A 22,342-nucleotide genomic window follows, 5' to 3' on the forward strand; every position below is an offset into this window, starting at 1 on the left:
CTAAACGACACCCTATTCCCTATATAGTGCTCATAGGACACTAGATAAGCTGCAGTTAGGCATGATGTGTTTAGGCGGGAGCAGTAGGGTGTTGACTCGTCCCACCGTCTCTGTCCTGTGTTCAGGTGAGCCCGTTCATCGACGAGAACACCCGTAAGAAGTTCCTGATCTATGCTGGAAATGACTACCAGGGCCCCGGTGGCCTGCTGGACTACATAGACAAGGAGGTCATCCCTGACTTCCTGGGAGGAGAGTGTATGGTGAGTCACTGTGTGTGGTGTCATCACCCAACATAGTCACATTGTCGTGTGGTTGCCATGAAAACGTTTGTATCCCTTTATATAAATTATATTATGATTTGAATTTAAGATTGTAGCAAAGATGTACTTTCTATGCAGTTTTCGTTCTCCTATGGCCTCGTTCTTTGTGTGTCATCTGTGTGCAGTGTGAAGTCCCAGAGGGAGGCCTGGTTCCCAAGTCTCTGTACCGTACTGCAGAGGAGCTGGAGAACGAAGACATCAGCCTGTGGACAGAGACTATCTACCAGAGTGCCAGCGTCTTCAAGGGAGCGCCCCACGAGGTGAGACTGTGGCCTTAGCTGGAGCTTTGAAGTCATTTGTGGAGAAGGAGAAATAAGAAAGAAGAGAGAAGGGAGATAGGCGGGAGGAGAGAAAGAGAGAGATGGGGAAAGAGGTATGGGAAGAATGAGCGAAAGATGTGGATAGAGAGAGGAAAATAATTAACAAGCCAAACGTTGGTCTGCTGAAGTTACTTGACCAACACTGCCACCGACTGGAGAAATCCTGAAAGTGCATTCAAACCGATCTTCAGACATTAAGCCACTGTTCTGTCACACTGTTCTGTCACACTGTTCTGTCACAAATTGAACATGAACGTTGCTTTGAGAGGAATCTGCACCCATTTGTTCTTTTGTTTCTGTTACAGGAAAGTAGATTATATAATCTATTATAAACGAAGCCATGTGGATACTACTCGGTAGAAATCTGCTGTCTTCCCTCCCTCGGTCATCTGTTCTCTTTAATTCTTTCTCAATCTCTCTTTTACTTCTACTCTTCTCATCTCTTTTTCTCCTGATTTTCCCATCCTTCCTTTTCTCATCCCTCCCTCTCTTTCTCCTTTTCTCTCCCCTCATCTTCAACCCTCTTCTTTCTCTCTCCCTCCTCCCTGCTTTCCCTCCCAGGTGGTGATCGAGATCATCGACGCCTCCTCCGTGATCACCTGGGACTTTGACGTGTGTAAGGGCGACGTGGTCTTCCACCTCTACCACTCCAAGCGCGCCCCCCAAACCCCCCGCAAGGACCCCCTAGTGGGGCAACACAGCAGCATCACCACCCCCGGGGGGAACAACGTCCAGCTCATAGACAAGTCCTGGAACTTAGGCCTGGACTACAGCATGGTGGAGTCACCACTCACCTGCAAGGAGGGGGAGAGCGTGCAGGTCAGCACTGGAACAGCAGACTAGATGTTCATAGTATTGAGAAAGACATGAGGCATGCAGGTGCCTCTTTGTCAGTGCCTGAGAGAATCTCTTGACTGAATGAATGAATTAAGATTGACTCGTTAAAATATACAGGTTTGCATATTACACCGTTGAAACCAGTAGTTTAGTGTTAAGTGTGATTTTAAATGCCTTTCGATACTTAATAGATCTAATGTTAAAAACATTCAGATTGACAATGATTAAAACCCATCTCTCCCTCTCGCCGTCCCTCTCCTCCTCCTCTCCCAGGGTTCCCACGTGACCAGGTGGCCCGGGTTCTACATCCTGCAGTGGAAGTTCCACACCATGCCGGGCAGCGCCTCCACCAACCTGCCCCGCGTGGACGACGTCCTCGCCTCCCTGCAGGTCTCCTCACACAAGTGCAAAGTCATGTACTACACAGAGGTCATTGGCTCCGAGGACTTCAGGTTAGTGTGTGTGTGTTGATATCAAATGGGTCATCAAAGTAACTTTAATTATTTTTTAAATCATACTGTATATTGTGTTATGATTGTATTGTATCATCACTTTTTTCCATTTGATATTTTTTGTATACAATATTGACATCAACATTGTATCCATTATGAAGTGCCAAGTGTAGGCTTCCCCTCCTAAAGAGAGATGTCCGTTTTACCCTCCACTCTCTTTTCAATGCGCTCCTGTCCTCTTATCGCTCACCAACCCCTCTTCCACTCCTCCTTCTATCCCTTCTCTTTCTGTCTCTTCCTGTGAAGAATGGCTTGCTTTGATGTTCAAAGTTTGTAAGTGGACTTGTGTTCCCTTAGCTTTGCATTGCGTTTGGTTGCTTATGAGAACTCCCTTTTAACAGTTAGCGACAACTCTAAGATGCTAGCATCTTGACCCTTCGCTTATGGCTTTATTTGAGTGTTACCTCGCCAGTAATGCTAGGCTTTCTCTGTGTGCTTCAGCTAGAGAAAGGCCACTCACTAAGCTAGCTAGTCTCACCGTTGCATGAATGACTAACAGACACATGCCTTTTTAGTTTGAATTGCCTTCCTCCTTTGCCACAAAGGGCTACCTGTATTTCAGGGTTCCCCAACTGGCTGCTTGCGGGTGTTTTTTTGTTTGTTTTTTAAATAAAAGACGGATAAAAGTTATTTTTAATTTAGGAAATCTGTTCCCGAATATTGCCATGCATAATAGAAGTACGTGATGTCATACAAATCTATGTACATTTAAAATAAAAAAGGTTTTTATCGAGATATGATATCTGTTTGGGCTTCTTGTGGTCAATTTGCAGTCCTACAAATGATTTGTAATTCTGTTCCGGCCCCCTGACCATCTGCTCAAGACCAAATCACCACACAGCTGAATGTAGCTGATGATCCCTGCTGTGTTTTTCTGCCTCTGCAAATTGGTTGATAAGGATAAGAAGTATTTTCATTCGTGCCCCTCAAAACTATCACTGAAGCATGAGAGGCCATGTTTTAGGCCCCGTGGTTTAGAAGGACAACCTATTTAGTGCAGTATGCTAAATGAATGTCACACAGAGTGGATTCACCTCTGTTTGGTTTGACTTGCTGCATGATCTACACTATTCGGCACTAGACTTGACAAAGCAGGAGCTTGAGCTGGGCATCATTAATACCAGACCAGGGATCAAATACTATTTGAAATCGTTTCCTATGTGACAAGATAATTTTTTTGTTTGTTTATACTTCAGCTGTGCTTGATTGAGCTTTCCTGCTGCAATATAACCAATAAACGAGTCCCACAAGTGCAAACCCCTCCCACTGGTCACTCCTAATGCAAACGCTCAAAGTAATTGAAAGAATTCAAATAGTACTTGCACCCAGGTCTGATTTTTAAGCCCATTTAGTATGTAGTTCTAAAACCTTAGTTAGGCCAACAATACATTTAAATAAAATCTAACCTTTTTTCTCTCAGGGGCTCTATGACCAGTTTGGAGTCGAGTCACAGTGGTTTCTCCCAGCTCAGCCACGCTACCTCCTCCTCTAACCACTCCCAGTCCAGCTCCATGATCTCCAGGTAGAGGACTACATCTCCTGCCAAGGACTTACAATTCTCCCTCTGCTGAACTACAAGTCCCAGCTCCTCCAGCCTTCACAGTCTACACTTTCCGCCCTAACCACCTCAAACCTGTACTACTATTAGTCAGTCACAATATGGAACTGAAGCATGCTTGCACAACAGAGGAGAAAGAACATGTCGGCGGTTGAAAAACTGAAAACAAAGACTTGTGATTTAAAGGGCTCCTATTTTCTTGCAGCAGTCCATGTATATTTCTTCCCAGCTTTCTCCTGGGCTGCTGAACAGAACGTTGGCAGAACGTTTTCTGCTTGCTGAAACTTTGGTAGGTGTGGGAAGTGTCGCACCCATGGAGCGCAATGCCAGTTCAAGCAATTGTCACACTCCTTTAAGGAGCTGTGGGACTGGATAAAAACGGGATGCGGCGATACATATGTGCATTAGAAGACTTCACACACTTCCAAGGTTTTGGTGATACTGGATGCGCTGTTACATAAGAACATGGACACTTTTTATAGGTTGAAGAAACGGGATGCGCTGTTACCTGCAGACAAAACATGCTCAAACATAGGAAGACACACACACTCACATACTGTATAGACACAAACCATAAACACACCTGCAATGACATGCAGAGAAACACAGTATTTGCCATATCATCAGTGGGGTTGGTCTCTACCTGGTGAATTGTTGATGTAAGGATTGGGGGTAAAGCCGTAGCGAGGTATCATTTAGAAGCAATAAGCAGAGTTCGAATAGCAACTATTGAAATAATTACATTTCTATTTACCATGAAAATTGTATGTATGGAGGTTTTTCCTCATGGGTGCTATGTGTGCAATGTATAGGTGACCTTCCAGTTCCCGGGTGACTAGATGGACAGACAGACATTTAATTTAGCTGAACTTTCATTTGGAGAAATAGCCAAAAGAAATTGCCAGAGGTTATTTTTGAAATTTGAATTGACACATTTTGAATGTGTTTGCAAATTCATCTACACATCTACCAGTCTCTTTTGGGCTCAAGACACTTAACCAATGATTACGTTTAAATTCTTGAATTTCAATTACTGTGACTTGAATTTGAATAGATTCCACCCCAAAATGAGTGTTTCCCATCTGTCCCTGTCTGCAGGAATGAACCTGACCCGTAGCTAGGTGTGGTTGTGGTCATTGGTTTGAATGTGCTACTGATGGTCAGGTGAGCTTTTGCTAGCCAATGGAATGCCCCGAACTGTCAGGGTCACAGGTCTAGGTCAAACTGCTATTCTTTATAGAGGGGTAGATATAGAGAGGGAGGAAGTGAATGTTTTTTGTGGTGAAGCTTATCATTTGCTACTGCGCCATTCATGGAAATGTATTGATGCATACATGTACCTGGGCTAGTGCTGGTTGGATTGTTAGTTTTCATTGAAAGTGAAGTGGGTTGCTGCATGTTCATATTGGGATATGGTTGATTTTAGTTTAGGAGTTACCATAGTAACTACTCATGAACCATTTGTTAGCACCATTTTAGCCTTTGTAACTAACCATGTGTATAAGAAATATATCTGCTTGGTTAGGGGACACCCCCTTTGCCTCGACTGAGTGAAGTGGAGGATGTTTCCATTGTAATGCAACGTACCCATGCAAATAATGTTCTGGACCTCAACCTTGTGCTTCTAAAGCACCAAAGACGACGAGAAACAAAACTGTTCCGTCTTAGTTTCCATGTTTGTTTTTGTCAAACTATTTTTGAGTGTTTTTAGGGGATATTTTGTGAGCTTCAAGCTCACAAAAGAGATATTGAACTTCTCTACCGATTACTGTTGGCTGTTCAAAGGTTTGATAAGCTTTTGCCTTGCATTACAAGTTGAGGCTCTCAAGACAAGTCACCATGCTGCTGCTTGACGTTGAGGGCCAACGACGTGTTTGTTGATGGGGCGTTGGATCTCACTTCAAGGATTATCGGCCAATCAGGCGAGCAGCACGTCTGTTTTTAACAGCTTTTTGAGATGCTACTTTTTTAACGATGATAACGAAAACCCAAGGTCAAAGTGAACAGTCTAATGTACAGTGTGTGTCTAACTGAATAGCATGAAATGCTTTGCTCACTGGGGAAAGGACCCGCTCAGAATGAGAGCTGTCCAGAACGAACTCATTAACTTATTGAATGAATGGGATAATGAGTAACTAAATGTCTGTAAGGGTGTCACCCATGTCAGGACTGAGGATGTATAGTTGTACTTATTGTCTTCTGTACTCATTTTAACCTTGAAGCATGTCTAGAGAGAGACTAGCGTAGTTTCCTACTTTCCAGCTCTCTATCAAAGGAAACTCATAATGTCCACAATGTGTAGCATAATATCAACACAATGTGTAACGTGCTCAACGGTTCACCAAGCTTTAGAGAAAGGTTCCAGTCCTCTTTGAACACAACATGCGTGTGAGAGGAGACGATGTTAGTTTTTCCTTTAGCTGAGTTGGAACAGTGCTTTAGAAGTGGCTCACTGTTGTTTTAAACCAGAGACCGATGTCTTCAGTTACCTTTCAGTTTCAACTGACCTCAACATAATGTCACTGCTACTACTGAAATGTGTCTGCTATGTAACCTGCTTTGCTCTACTTGTCAACCTTCACTTTTACTTAACTCATTTACATATGAGGGCTATTTCTGTCTTGTTTGTCACCAACCATATCCTGATTTCTCCATTTCTCTCATCTAGCCTCCCTTCCTGTAAGACAACGATAATGTTGCATATCTTTATTTCCCTTGAAATTCATAATTATGTTTAAAGAAAGAACTTCAAATTAATATAAAATCGCGTCTTTCCAATTTTTCAAACCATTAAACTTGAATTCTGAGAATTAAAAGCTGTCCTGTTTGTGTAACATATCTTTCTACTTTTGATCCGGCTTCAACCTGCAATGCACGCAGCAATCTTAGTTTAAACTCAATTTGACTGTCAATGTTTTGTTATCTGTAGGTGACTTGAGCTATCTCAGGCAAAATGATAAGCAGAAAGAGTTGAACATTGAGTGGTTGAATAGGTGAACCAATGGATGGACGGGATTACATGCACGCTGTGGTTTTTAGACTGGAATGGAAGATGATCTCTGAATTACAAGCAGATAGCATGTACGAAGGGACTGTTTGAAGCCTATAACCTCATTTGAAAGTGATTTCTTGGCAACATGAAAATAGTTAATTACTGTATGGGTATTGAGGAGCTGTCCAAGGTACTACTGCCTAATGCCCAGTAGGTGGCAATCATCAAATATCAAACAGAATATGCACAGTCAAATCAACATTTTATTTGTCACGTGCCGAATACAACCGGTGTAGTAGACCTTACAGTAACATGCTTGCTTAATCAAAAAAAAATACAAATAAAGAGCAACAGTAACATAACAATAGTGAGGCTATATACAGGGGGTACCGGTACAGAGTCCATGTGTGGGGGTACATGTTAGTCAAGGTAGTAGGTAGAGTTAGTGACTGCATAGATAACAGAGTAGCTGCAGTGTAAAAGAAGCTTCTAGGTAGCCATTTGATTAGCTGTCCATGAGTCTCATGGCTTGGGGGTAGAAGCTGTTCAGAAGCCTTTTGGACCTAGACTTGGCGCTCCTGTAATGTTTGCCGTGCGGTAGCAGTTAGAACAGTCTGACTAGGGTGCCTGGAGTCTTTGACAATTTTTAGGGCCTTCCTCTGACACTGCCTGGTAATAGAGGTCCTGGATGGCAGGAAGCTTGGCCCCAGTGATGTACTGGGTCATAAGCACAACCCTCTGTAGTGCCTTGCGGTCTGAGGCCGAGCAGTTGCAGTACCAGGCAGTTATGCAACCAGTCAGGATGCAGGTCCAAAAGACAAATTAAGATTTGAACAGTTAGGATTTAGGATTTGAACTGCACATTTTGTACAATGCATATGTTATGAGTCTGTCTCAGTTGTGTTTGAAATACAGTACAAGTGCCACTGCAATGGAACTGCTAAATGTGAACTTTTTAGTGACACTTGGTGTTTAAGACAACTGGAAACCCGGGGGGAAAAACTAGGTAAAATCATAACGTCCGTGATCGTCCGGTCGGAAAGCCGGAGCTCGAGAAAGATGCCCGAGTTTCCGACTTGGAATTCCAACTTGGATGATCATTCAAAACAAATTTCCCCGTTGGAGTTCGTTTTTTCACCAGTTTCCAGCTGTCTCGAAAGCACTGAAGTCGAACATTCCTGAGTTTCCAGTTGTTCTGAACGCGGCAAGCGCTGTTTGGTTCCGCCTCTGGTCTGCCCACATGGAGAGATGTCACGAAACAACACAACAAGGTACGACCAACGATATTTATAACTAACCCAAGACACTCGTTTACAGTGGGGGCAATAGCCGCAGTGGGCAAAGCCAAGCACGAGGTAGTGAAATCCTATTGGGGCGTTGTGACATGTATTTGCATATTTTCGTTAGGGAACGCCTCCTCCGAAGTGCGTGTGTGCACAAACTCAATTCGACGTTGCACTCCTTTTTAAACTTAGGCAAAGCACCAAGTCTATAAAACTTAGTGCACTGTGTTCGTAACATATTATAGTTTTGCGAACATAAATGTATTGAGAGCAGATGTTTCGAAAGAAGAGAGAATTCGGCCCAGTTTCACCTAGTTCCATCCTCTTCCACTACCCGCGACTGTACTTCCTCTCACTACCATATTTGGTGATAAGAAAACGAATGTTTCAGATTTATAGTCCCTGTCAAGTGTCTCGAGTTTCTCCTGTCTGTGGTACAAACGTTATTTTTGAACGTCAGTGGTACACAAAAAGAAGATATTCGCTGCAATAATTTGACACTTCTGCTTGTTCCTTTCGAATAACTACATGTCTATTCTTCCTCAAGAAGAAATAGAATGGCTATATGTCAACTGTATTCCACAGCTACTCGCAGTGGAAAGGAGCACGCGCTGCTCCACCTCACCTGTGTCAGATTGTAGAACACCACAGACAGGTGTGACAGCTAGCTATCTAGCAAGCTCACATCATTTGCCAGCCTCTTGGTAGCTACAGTGCTTTCTAGCTAGTTAGTATAAATCAAGCCAGACATTACAAGAGGCAGAGCAGTTGTTTGGCACATGGAGTATTGACCGTAAGTGCCGTTCAAGATGAGAGAGGATGATTTTATTTTCCTAAGCATGACCTTATTTTTCTATTAAAGCATATTGGATGAATGTCATTCAAATTCCATTCACCCAGTTCAATGTAACAAGCGACATGTTTAGGCAACTACTTTATGCTCAAATTGTCCCTATACCCATCATGTTGCTACAACCTAGCCTGTGAATGAAAGTTAACGTAGGTGCACACAGGCTGATAGATACATTTGAGGTGACAGTGACATTCAATACTGCCCCTTGCGCACTCTTGCCTGTATCAAGCTTATATTGGATGTAATCATTAGTCCCAACAGTTGCAAGCGTTTGTTGGACAAATTCAAATATGTTTATCCCCGTTTGCTTCTGTTTAAGAAACATTGTTAGAAGTGGGATGGAGGGAACGCACGGTTCGGATGTGCTCGGTGGCTGAGTTGTCGAAGCACAGCGACGTGCCTTCAAGTATGGAGGGGGCAGTGTAGAAAACCTCACTATATGAGCCACGTTACAATTCCCAGCAACTGGGTTAACCCTTTTGGCACGATGTTTGTCTTTCACGCCAGCGATCTTAGTTGTAATTCCCTGCTCCACTGTTCGCTACAATACTAAAACACTAAAGTCTCTTGGTGAGGTTGCTAGGTGTTGTACACAGGTTTAGTATTATTGGGGTGCAAGTTTAATAACATTCTAACATTATGATTGTTGTTTTTTTGCTGGCTCGTTTTACATTTCAACATGGTTTATCCGTTATACAGTTAATTCAATTTGTAAAGTCTTAGGGACATTATTGTTTTCAAGTCAGTACAGTTCTCCTATAGACTGTCAATTGGAATGAACATGCAATTGAAATAATGGGGCAAAAGCCCTGTTTATTTGAATGTTTAATTCCATTTGGATCAATTGTGTGTCTACTCTCAGATGATAAAATCTAGAAAGCAGAGTACAGGACAGTCCGGCTGTATTTGTACTTCTGATGCACTGTCTGTTGCAGATCATCATTCCCCGAAGTCTTCCTATATAGTGAAGTCACATAGCCCTATACTCCCAGCAGGCCTTGTTATTCCGCGAAATTTAACGCACGTTCTGCCTCCTTTCCGACACGAGCGGATATTCCTCGATCTAGAACCCAAGGCTTCAATATAGCCGACATATTTGTCACTTAACTTTTAAAATGTATTACCTTTCTTTGTGTGTCAGAAACATAACTAGTCACGATGTTTTAATCTGATTAGTCTACGTCAAAAGTGTCATGTAACCTACCTGCGCACGTTCATCCACTCCACTCAAATATAAATCCAGCATCCAAACTGCACACTGGCCATTCAATCAATGGCAAGAGACATTTGATACAAAACACCCACAAATGTAATGACATTCATAGATTGTCAAGCCAAGCCGTTGATACTGAGTAGGGAGGGATCTATTTTATGTTTGTCCAGGTTGACTGTACTCTATTTGACTAGTGTTGAAAACGTAAACCAAGAGGAAGTCGATAATCGGTATGCAGTTACGCATTGCTTATTGGTTGTGTGTGGTGCATTGGCACAGAAACCTGTTGGTAGGAAAACGATGCATATGTTGGCCAAATACCACAAACCCCAAGATGCTTTATTGCTATTATAAACTGGTTACCAACGATATTAGAACAGTAAACAGTGATTTCAGCTAATCAGCGTTCAGGGCTCGAACCACCTGGCTTACAATTATAGGTATCATAAAAATGTAAATCTGATTTCCCCGTCTGATTGTAGTGTAGTGAGACAGTGGCATCGACTGTGCCACAAAACCATGTTGAAGTGGTCAATTCAATATCCACATTTACTCAGTTTACAAGGGGGACATTTTTAAAGCTCATTTCCTACATGACTTATGCCATGTTAATGGTAACTGAGTGAGAGTGACTAACAAAATCAAAGGGGGCCTCCTGGAGGTCAGCGCCCCTGGGGGACAGACAGAACAAAGGGGGCCTCCTGGAGGTCAGCGCCCCTGGGTGACGGACAGAACAAAGGGGGCGTCCTGGAGGTCAGCGCCCCTGGGTGACGGACAGAATAAAGGGGGCCTCCTGGAGGTCAGCGCCCCTGGGTGACGGACAGAACAAAGGGGGCCTCCTGGAGGTCAGCGCCCCTGGGGGACAGACAGAACAAAGGGGGCCTCCTGGAGGTCAGCGCCCCTGGGGGACAGACAGAACAAAGGGGGCCTCCTGGAGGTCAGCGCCCCTGGGTGACGGACAGAACAAAGGGGGCCTCCTGGAGGTCAGCTCCCCTGGGGGACAGACAGAACAAAGGGGGCCTCCTGGAGGTCAGCGCCCCTGGGGGACAGACAGAACAAGAGAAAAACTGCTGATGCACAACCAAATGTAGAAATTGCACCTTGTGTATTCTACTATTCTTGCTCTCAACAGTAAGTTGAGACCCAGACTGAGTTTCTGGCTTGGAACCAGCCCTGCACAAGTTGGTATTTTAAACCCTATGGTTGAATATCACATATCAACCACATAACCATGTAAAAGGTCTTGAATGTAAGCCTAGTTATTCTTGTTCGATACTGGATAGCCCTTGTGAGGTTCAGGTAGGGTTGTCTTGGGAGAACAGCAGTAAGTTTCCCTATGACACCAGGTGAGGGACACAGCAACTGGGCAGGTGAGGTGAGACCTTTCCGCAAGAGAAAAGTTCCCTGCCAACAGGAATGCTGCCAGTATCAGCTATCAGCCGTTGACTTGTGAATCTATTGTGACCGTCACTGATAATGGTATCATGTCCCTTTTCCCAGCGCCGCCTCCTTGGTAGATTTGTGTCTGACACTAGAGATGTAGAAGCCAAGCAGATGGTGTAGGGGGACCGGTGCTGTAGAATGCCTCCTTACTAGTAGAAGTCTTCATCTGTTGGCTGGTCCAAATGTTCTCCCAACCTCTTCCCCCTTGGCCCTAACCCTTTGTTGTTTTTGCTCCTCTCTCTCTCTCTCTCTCTCTCCTAGTGAACCGGCCAGCCGGAGGCAGCAGGTGGTGGAGGAGGACACACAGGATTGGCAGAGATGTCCAGACTTCACCGGGTTGGAGGAGTGGACCTGTCGTTCATCGAAGGAGATGACGTCAACGCTTGTGCCCAGCTAGTGGTGCTCAGCTACCCAGACATAGAGGTAAGGCACTGACTCTTTTCAGCTGACCATTTCTATGCAAATTCTAACCATTGGCTGCATCCTAATTCTATAAAGCCCAAACAGACCATTTCGACACTCATGCTAACCATGGGCTGCGTCTTAGTACTATAAAGTGGTTTCCTTTTCTCCTCTTGACTCATAGGCACTGTTTGAGCATACTAGATGAAAGAAAGATGGTGTTCTTTTTGTATTTCACCTGAATAGCTCTTCTGCATTAGTGTGGATCAAAGAAAGGAGACAAGGAAAGGAAGTGACTTGAAGGTATTGACACACAGGCCATGTCTGTTCAGTCATCCTAGCAGTTTGTGACCATGAGTCTTGCCTCAACTTTTCATTGCCTCTATTTTTCATTCTTAACCGTTCCGCTCCCTCTATTGGACCCGACCCTAATTCTCCATCAAGGGCTGTCAACACATTCTGAAACACAACCCATCATAATTAATGATATTTGCCAGCTTGTTTTGTTGATATATGGACCAATTTTGTTGTAATCTTATTATACTAAGACTAATTAAATGTCCCCCAGTCAGTGCAGACACAATCATTTACCCAGAGTCTCTCCCATTGGTTTTTACTGGATTAATTCACAACACAGTGGTTTTTGCATCATCCGCCCAAACAATTTCAGAATAGTCAAGAGCCACAATGAATTTTTACAAATTGGCTGCTTGAAGTTTAAAATAGTTTTGAATATCCAAGGATGAATATCTGAGTAATTTTCTGAATCATAGTAATTTATGTGACATTCACATGACAATTAACGTAGAAGATAGTAAAATACTAAATTAAAATTCTGACAAGGACGGGCATTTTAGCAGGAGTACTCCGACAATGTGAAATAAATCAACACAATTTCTTAAACAAAATATACACTTGTGATATACCCATTTCCCATCAAGTTAGTCACAAATACTTGAAGCTCTCAGAAATAATAACTTTTACTTATGAGTACAATATGATGATACATTTTTATTTTCCAACAACCTGCAGCAACAGTATTTTACTATAGCTGCATTAGGCAGGAGGAAGAGGAGCACCATTGCCAACAACATGGTGATGCCATCCACTGAGTGGTAGCTGTATCATGGTATCCTGTGGGACTCTGAGCGCAAATCAGCAGCTTCTTTGTGTCTCATGACGAACTTGATCCAGTAGACGGCCCTGTCCAGTGGCTTCATGGAATGGTCTCCTTGCAGTCTAGAGTGCTTCTGCATGTTGAACTTGTAGGCCCCATTGTGGAGAACTTCCTGCAAGCCCTGAAGGAAGATCCCTCTATTGAAACTGCCAATGTCTAAAACCTTGGCTCCTCCTTCTTCCAGCTGGAGAAGATTGTCAAATTGGTCTTGGAACAGTGGCAAACTCAACACCACGGTAAATGGCCTCCTTGACAACATTTGTAACCCCATGTGACACAAATGCTCTGATCTTGTCATGACCAAGGAGGTCAGACTGAGCCAGCCATTTTACCAGGAGGGTATTGTTACCCGAAATGGAGGGTTTATCGCTAACATGTCTCCACATGACTTTCTGAGGCGTTGGGAAAAGGCAGAAGCAATTTCAGTGGAGCGGTTGAACAGGCTTGCAGTAGAAGCCATCAATGTGGATACGATGTTTGGCACAATTGGATGTAGAGACCCGAAAACAAAATCGGAGCGAATCAACCATAGGTCAGCTGAACAAAGCAATGTGTAATAATGAATATCCCGGCCAAAGTATTTATCACAAAGCTCATCATAGTATATATTGAACCCTATAATTTCCTGGTTAACCATAATGCCATAAAAACATATTTCTGAGCCTCTGTAAGAGATTCATATCTTCCGATAAACCTGATCTAAAAATTGGAACAAATAACTGGTGAGGGAGAAAGAGCAAAATGTGCCATACCAGCTGTGGTCCAACGAGCGCTGTAAACTAAAGGCAATCTAATAATGCGTCAGCAAGACTTCCCCACCCAGATCTGTGAGCACCATGTCATTCCTCACTTCTACAAGGCTTTTTATGAGTTCTTTTTCCTCAAACATTGCTCTTACCAAACCACACATACATTCTTCAATCTTTGAAAGTATGTCAACATCAGTATTTAGTTTTCTGACGAATTTCAGAAGAAATGTATCCTCTCTGTGTTTTTGAAGGATTGTTTGCACAAATTATATAATGGAATTTTATCAAGCCCGTCTATTGTTGAGATGCTTATTAAGGTACCCCCCCATGCCCAAAAGCCAACGTAATTCAAGAATGACTCTGATGATGGAATTTCCAACAACAACAGACTAACTCTCTCCACATGTCTTCCCTGGGGACATATCAAATACACCAAAACGCCTCCATCAATCAATAAATATTTGCATTATTTATTGCATTACCGCATCAATTAAAATGCCTCATTTAAAAAAATTCACCCCCAAGATGACATTAATATTAAAAAAAATATATACTGTATATTCCGATTAATTTTTATTGTATCATAATGTTCTTACTAAAGCAGGGTAACTAAATTCCAGGACTCAGGACCATCTATAAACCTTTTGGTAGACTTAAACACTAGATTTAATTTTTCATTTTAAAAAATAACTCCCCCTGTGTAACACGACAAGTCGCAAAAGAATGAGGAAAAATCCCAGACTTTGTCATCGACTTCAGGTAGATACCGTCCGCTCCAATGGATCCATCACTGGGGACCAAGATATATATCTCTGTTCAATGATTAACTAAATGTTTTACTTGAGACCCAACTTTGTCAAAATAAGTAAAAGCCAGAACACTGTAGCGAGAGTTGTGCAGGTCAGTGGAAAGATATTCTGGGTTAAACTCAAGGCCCTCCTGAGACATCTAGAAAGACCACACACACAAGAGAGGGAAATAACATTTGATCAATCACATCCCCTTTTAAGTGAGTATGCAGTACACTGAGTACAGTATTGACTTCGAAACACAGACTCGCGTCTCTACCTCTCAAGACCAACAGAGACATTATGTTTTGCACCAGAATCAGTGTGGCTTTAAAGGGATAGTTCTGTGAAATTACATATTTATATTTATAAAAACCACACTGAAAAAAAGACAGGTGACCGACCCTGACTTTAGTGTTTATTTACTTTTCATATTTGAACTGATTGTAAAGCACTTAAGTCAAGGTCGGTCACCTATATTTTTTCAGGGTGTGGCACTGTATATATACTGTATATACTCTTGTTTTTTAATGCTAGTTTCTGGAGAGAAAAAAACAGCCGTGCACAAGCGTTTCTCTTTCTTTGTTTATATAGTACCCATCAAAAGTTTGGACACACCTACTCATTCAAGGGTTTTTGTTATTTTTTTTCAATTTTCTACAATGTGGAATAATAGTGAATACACTATAAAATAATACATATGGAATCATGTAATAACCATGACAGTGTTAAACAAATCTAAATAGATTTTAGATTTTTCTAAGTAGCTACCCTTTGCCTTGATGACAGCTTTGCACACTCTTGGCATTCTCTCAACCATCTTCTTGAGAAATGCTTTTCCAACAGTCTTGAAGGAGTTCCCACATATGCTGAGCACTTGTTGGCTGCTTTTCCTTCACTCGGCGGTCTAACTCATCCCAAACCATCTCAATTGGGTTGAGGTTGGGTGATTGTGGAGGCCAGGTTATCTGATGCAACACTCCATCACTCTCCTTGGTCAAATAGCCCTTACACAGCCTGGAGGTGTGTTTTGGGTCATTGTCCTGTTGAAAAACAAATGATAGTCCCACTAAGCGCTAAGCAGATTGGATGATGTATCGCTGCAGAATGCTGTGGTAGCCAACCTGGTTAAGTGTGCCTTGAATTCTAAATAAATCCCAGACCGTGTCACCAGCAAAGCACCATCACACCTCCTCCATGCTTCACGGTGGGAACCACTCATGTGGAGATCATCCGTTCACCTACTCTGCGTCTCACAAAGACACGGCGGTTGGAACCGAAAAATTGATTTGGACTCATCAGACTAAAGGACAGATTTCCACCGGTCTAATGTCCATTGATCGTGTTTCTTGCCCAAGCTACTCTCTTCTTAGAATGTGTGTCCTTTAGCAGTGGTTTCAATTCGACCATGAAGGCCTGATTCACTCAGTCTCCTCTGAACAGTTTATGTTGATGTGTCTGTTACTTGAACTCTGAAGCATTTATTTGGGATGCAATTTCTGAGGCTGGCAACTCTAATGAACTTATCCTCTGCAGCAGAGGTAACTCTTGGTCTTCCTTTCCTGTCCTCATGAGAGCCAGTTTCATCATAGCGCTTGATGGTTTTTGCGACTGCATTGACTGACCTTCATGTCTTAAAGTAATGATGTAAAGTAGTTTCTCTTTGCTTATTTGAGCTGTTCTTGCCATAAAATGGACTTTGTATATGGCTGTCTTCTGTATGCCACCCTACCTTGTCAAAACACATCTGATTGTCTCAAGCACATTAAGGAAAGAAATTCCACAAATTAACTTTTAACACGGCACACCTGTTAATTGAAATGCATTCCATGTGTACCTCATGAAGCTGGTTGAGAGAATGCCAAGCGTGTGCAAAACTTTCGTCAATGCAAAGGGTGGCTACTTTGAAGAATCTGAAATATAACATATTTAGATTTGTGATGATTACAGTGAACCTTATAACAGTTGATATGCTTAATAATAAGCATAACAACTGTTATGCTTATAACAGTGAACCTTTTTTGTGGGATACACATGAGGCAATTTTATCCCCAATTAAAAGGAATTGCAACCCTTTGCATGCACAGTGCATTCTTCCATCACATGTACATCTGATTCTCAAAATCTTGCACACTGAGATGCTATTGAGCCCACACTACTACACTGTCTGGGTTGAAAAATTGGTGGCCATCGGGGCAAATTTGAGGCTTTTTGAGGCTGACAACAAGCCATCCTCAAAAAGGTTGTAAAGTGACAGTGAAGATGAGGCCTCAGTCTGATGTTCAAGACGTGGACATTGAGGAGATCCAGGGAGAGGACATGGAAGCCTGAGAGGAAGACAACTAGAGGTCGACTGATTAATCGGAATGGCCGGTTAATTAGGGCCGATTTCATGTTTTCATAACAATCGGAAATCGTTATTTTTGGACACCAATCTGGCCGATTTTTAAAAAATATATATAAATTAATTAAATAAACACCTTTTTTTTAATGAGGCAAGTCAGTTGAGAACACATTCTTATTTTCAATGACAGCCTAGGAACGGTGGTTTAACTGCCTTGTCCAGGGGCAGAACGACAGATTTTTACCTTGTCAGCTCGGGGATTCAATCTTGCAACCTTACTGTTAACTAGTCCAACGCTCTAACCACCTGCCTCTCATTGCACTCCACGAGGAGCCTGTTTGCCTTAAGCGAATGCAGTAAGAAGCCAGGCTAGCATTATACTTATATCTTATAAAAAACAATCAATCAATCATAACCTAGTTAACTACACATGGTTGATGATACTACTAGTTTACCTAGCGTGTCCTGCGTTGCATATAATCGATGCATTGCGCATTCGCGGAAAAAGGACTGTCGTTGTTCCAACGTGTACCTAACCATAAACATCAATGCCTTTCTTAAAATCAATACAAGTATATATTTTTAAACCTGCATATTTAGTTAATATTGCCTGCAAACATGATTTTCTTTTAACTAGGTAAATTGTGTCACTTCTCTTGCAACAGAGTCAGGGTATATGCAGCAGTTTGGGCCGCCTGGCTCGTTGCGAACTGTGTGAAGACACTTTCTTCCTGACAAAGAGGGCAAACTTCACCAAATGGGAGATGATTTAACAAAAGCGCATTTGCGGAAAAAAGCACAATCGTTGCACCACTGTACCTAACCATAAATATCAATGCCTTTCTTAAAATCAATACACAGAAGTATATATTTTTAAGCCTGCATATTTATCTAAAATAAATCCAGGTTAGCAGGCAATATTAACCAGGTGAAATTGTGTCACTTCTCTTGTGTTCATTGCACGCAGAGTCAGGGTTTATGCAACAGTTTGGGCCGTTGCATATACGGTTCCGTATTTCACTGAAATAATAAAGGTTTTGTTTTTAATATGATAGTTTCCGGATTCTACCATATTAATGACCAAAGGCTCGTATTTCTGTATGTTATAATTCTGTCTATGATTTGATATTTGATAGAGCAGTCTGACTGTGCGCTGGTCGGCACCAGCAGGCTCGTAAGCATTCATTCAAACAGCACTTTCATGCGTTTGCCAGCAGCTCTTCACTGTGCTTCAAGCATTGAGCTGTTTATGACTTCAAGACTATCAAATCCCGAGATTAGGCTGGTGTAACCGATGTGAAATGGCTAGCTAGTAGGCAGGGTGCGCACTAATAGCGTTTCAAACGTCACTCGCTCTGAGACTTGGAGTAGTTGTTCCCCTTGCTCTGCAAGGACCACATATTTTGTGGAGCGATGGGTAACGCTGCTTCGAGGGTGGCTGTTGTTGATGTGTTCCTGGTTCGAGTCCATTTAGGGGCGAGGAGAGGGAGGGCAGCCATACTGTTACACTGGCAATACTAAAGTGCCTATAAGAACATCCAATAGTCAAAGGTATATGAAATACAAATGGTATAGAGATAAATTGTCCTATAAATACTATAATAACTACAACCTAAAACCTCTTACCTTGGAATATTGAAGTCTCCTGCTAAAAGGAACCACCAGCTTTCATATGTTCTCATGTTCTGAGCAAGGAACTTAAACGTTAGCTTTTTCACATGGCCCATATTGCACTTTTACTTTCTTCTCCAACACTTTGTTTTTGCATTATTTAAATCAAATGGTCAATGTTTCATTATTTATTTGAGGCTAAATTGATATTTATTGATGTATTATATTAATTTATTGATGTATTATATTAAGGTAAAATAAGTGTTCATTCAGTATTGTCGTAATTGTCATAATTACAAATACACATTTTTAAAAATCGGCCGATTTAATCGGCATCGACCTTTTTTGGTGGTCCTTCAATAATCGGTATCGGTGTTGAAAAATCTTAATCGGTCGACCTCTAAAGACAACCAAAGCTTTAGTTTCTAGACTATCATTTTACAGATGTATATTGTAAAGGTTTTTGGGAGATGCGATGGATCATTCAATATTTCCTTTATTTTGTTGTTCAGTGTAATCATCCCATGTGAACTGAAAATGGTTGTCTAGCAATGATCAACATCCAATTTAAGCACTTGAATTGTTTGCTTCAACAAAGTATTGGGTGTGAATACTTAAGGAAATGAGATATTTCTGTATTTCAACTTCAGGAGGCTGAAGAAATTTGGCTCGTCACCAAAAGCACTCACAAACTTTTACAGATGCTAAATCGAGAGCATCCTGTCGGGCTCTATCACCACCTGCTACGGCAACTGCTACGCCCACAACCGTAAGGCTCTCCAGAGGGTAGTGAGGTCTGCACAATGCATCACCGGGGGCAAACTACCTGCCCTCCAGGACACCTACACCACGCAATGTCACAGGAAGGCCATAAAGATCATCAAGGACAACAACCACCCGAGCCACTGCCTGTTCAACCCGCTATCATCCAGAAGGCGAGGTCAGTACAGGTGCATCAAAGCTGGGACCGAGAGAAGCTGTTTTTCAGTATATCTCAAGGCCATCAGACTGTTAAACAGCCACCACTAACAGTGAGTGGCTGCTGCCAGCATACTGACTCAACTCCAGCCACTTTAATAATGGAAATTGATGTAAATGTATCACTAGCCACTTTAAACATTGCCACTTAATATAATGTTTACATACCCTACATTACTCATCTCATATGTATATACTGTCCTCGATACCATCTACTGCATCTTGCCTATGCCGTTCTGTACCATCACTCATTCATATATCTTTATGTACATATTCTTCATCCCTTTATACTTGTGTGCGTAAGGTAGTAGTTGTGGAATTGTTAGGTTAGATTACTCTTTGGTTATTACTGCGTTGTCGGAAGTAGAAGCACAATCATTTCGCTACACTTGCATTAACATCTGCTAACCATGTGTATGTGACAAATAAAATGTGATTTGATTTAATAACATGTTTTCAATTTGTCATTATGGGGTGTTGTGTGTAGATGGGTGAGAATTATTATTATTTAAAATTCCGGCTGTAACACCACAACATGTGGAATACGTTGAGGAGGTTGAATACTTTCTGAAGGCGCTGCATTAGATAGAACACAGGCATACGTTTATACTGGTGTTCTCTGCTGTCTGTTCCCTGTGTCCACTACCAGCTGCTGTATGAGGACAGTCAGTGGCCGGTGACACTGACCGCCCCCTACATCTCAGGGTTCCTGGCCTTCAGGGAGACTACCTATCTGCTGGAGGCCATGCAGCGCCTGGAGACGACCCAGCAGCCCCCCCTGCTACGTCAGCCGGCTACCGCAGCCAGCTACCTCTGGTCAGGGTCTGGCCACTTTGGCATTGGAGATGTTTCGGTTTAACTGACGTATTTACTGTTATACTCAGAACACTAATGTTTACATTTAGTTCAATTTACTAAATCTCACTCTGACATGTCTCAATCGGTCTGTTCTAACTTCTGTTGAGACTAAATGTTCCGTTTCATTGATGTTTCCGGTTTGCTGTGTCCAACTGTTCACCTCAGAGCGATGCAGCTCTGGGTGTTAATGCTTTTCTTTTCAGCTGTCCAATAACCCCTCGTCTTCCTCTCCCACGATGTGTGTCCATAAGTCAGCTCTGTGCCATCCATACCTTCCCACTCTCCTGTGTTAGTCACAGCCCACACAAATCACTCACTCCCACCTCAAGTCTGGTCCCTATCCACACATGCACACACACGCAAAACACCTCTCCAGCGCAAAACACTCACACACACTCGCCGTCTTCTGCCTAACACATGCACACTGCCCTCATGAATTTATCACTGACATTTAGCCATGGACACTGACATTTAGCCACGGACACTGACATTTAGCCACGGACACTGACGTTTAGCCACGGACACTGACGTTTAGCCACGGACACTGACGTTTAGCCACGGACACTGACGTTTAGCCACGGACACTGACGTTTAGCCACGGACACTGGCGTTTAGCCACGGACACTGACGTTTAGCCACGGACACTGGCGTTTAGCCACGGACACTGGCGTTTAGCCACGGACACTGGCGTTTAGCCACGGACACTGACGTTTAGCCACGGACACTGACGTTTAGCCACGGACACTGACGTTTAGCCACGGACACTGACGTTTAGCCACGGACACTGACGTTTAGCCACGGACACTGACGTTTAGCCACGGACACTGACGTTTAGCCACGGACACTGACGTTTAGCCACGGACACTGACGTTTAGCCACGGACACTGACGTTTAGCCACGGACACTGACAGACCAGTCCCCGCTGCTGTATGTACAGCCCCTTCTACATGGCTTATGATTCACAGCAGAAACATGCCTGTACAACCACCTTGACACTGTAACAAATCAGTGAAAGGGCGGTTGGCACAGTTCAATACATCCAGCCAACAAAATCTCACGAAGTCTTGGGAAAACTCTTATTTTGTTAGTCTGTAATGAAGAAAGACCTCATGCTTAGAAGTACAAGGGACAGCAGAGAGCTGCTTTGAGTCTTGTCCATCTCTCACCATTGCCTCTTTCTGTACTTGCCCATCTCTCACCGTTGCCTCTTTCTGTACTTGCCCATCTCTCACCGTTGCCTCTTTCTGTACTTGTCCATCTCTCACCCGTTGCCTCTTTCTGTACTTGCCCATCTCTCACCCGTTGCCTCTTTCTGTACTTGCCCATCTCTCACCCGTTGCCTCTTTCTGTACTTGCCCATCTCTCACCCGTTGCCTCTTTCTGTACTTGCCCATCTCTCACCGTTGCCTCTTTCTGTACTTGTCCATCTCTCACCGTTGCCTCTTTCTGTACTTGTCCATCTCTCACCCGTTGCCTCTTTCTGTACTTGTCCATCTCTCACCGTTGCCTCTTTCTGTACTTGTCCATCTCTCACCCGTTGCCTCTTTCTGTACTTGCCCATCTCTCACCCGTTGCCTCTTTCTGTACTTGTCCATCTCTCACCCGTTGCCTCTTTCTGTACTTGCCCATCTCTCACCCGTTGCCTCTTTCTGTACTTGCCCATCTCTCACCGTTGCCTCTTTCTGTACTTGTCCATCTCTCACCGTTGCCTCTTTCTGTACTTGTCCATCTCTCACCGTTGCCTCTTTCTGTACTTGCCCATCTCTCACCCGTTGCCCCTTTCTGTTCTTGCCCATTTGTTCTTGCCCATGCTCGTTCTGTATCTGTCCCCAATAAGTGGTCTTGGTGGATGGAAATGGTCTGTTCCACTAATATATAATATATGCCATTTAGCAGACGCTTTTATCCAAAGCGACTTACAATCATGTGTGCATACATTCTACGTATGGGTGGTCCCGGGAATCGAACCCACTACCCTGGCGTTACAAGCGCCATGCTCTACCAACTGAGCTACAGAAGGACCACTGTGTCCAAGTGAGTAGTGGAACAGACAGTCTTGGTCTCAAACTGAGACTGAGCTACTTACTGTCTCAAGCTACATACT

At 43.0% G+C, this 22,342-nt stretch overlaps 1 protein-coding gene across 7 annotated transcripts in view; it reads left to right on the forward strand.

The window, feature by feature from the left end:
* LOC118389226 (SEC14-like protein 1) overlaps window positions 1–6,363 on the forward strand; it is a 60,685-nt gene extending 54,322 nt beyond the window's left edge. For 5 of the 7 annotated variants that reach the window (XM_052527619.1, XM_052527618.1, XM_052527620.1 and 2 more), the window contains 6 exons: window positions 126–260; window positions 446–580; window positions 1,202–1,459; window positions 1,751–1,929; window positions 2,236–2,262; window positions 3,410–6,363. In XM_052527619.1, coding sequence (XP_052383579.1) covers window positions 126–260; window positions 446–580; window positions 1,202–1,459; window positions 1,751–1,929; window positions 2,236–2,262; window positions 3,410–3,515 — 840 coding nt within the window. In that variant the 3' untranslated portion in view covers window positions 3,516–6,363. The remainder of the gene's footprint in view (window positions 1–125; window positions 261–445; window positions 581–1,201; window positions 1,460–1,750; window positions 1,930–2,235; window positions 2,263–3,409) is intronic. The other 2 variants (XM_052527621.1, XM_052527623.1) reach the window with 1 other exon arrangement.
* The last annotated feature ends 15,979 nt before the right edge of the window (window positions 6,364–22,342 follow it).

Source organism: Oncorhynchus keta, chromosome 10 (assembly GCF_023373465.1).
Source record: "Oncorhynchus keta strain PuntledgeMale-10-30-2019 chromosome 10, Oket_V2, whole genome shotgun sequence".
Lineage (NCBI taxonomy): Eukaryota > Metazoa > Chordata > Actinopteri > Salmoniformes > Salmonidae > Oncorhynchus > Oncorhynchus keta.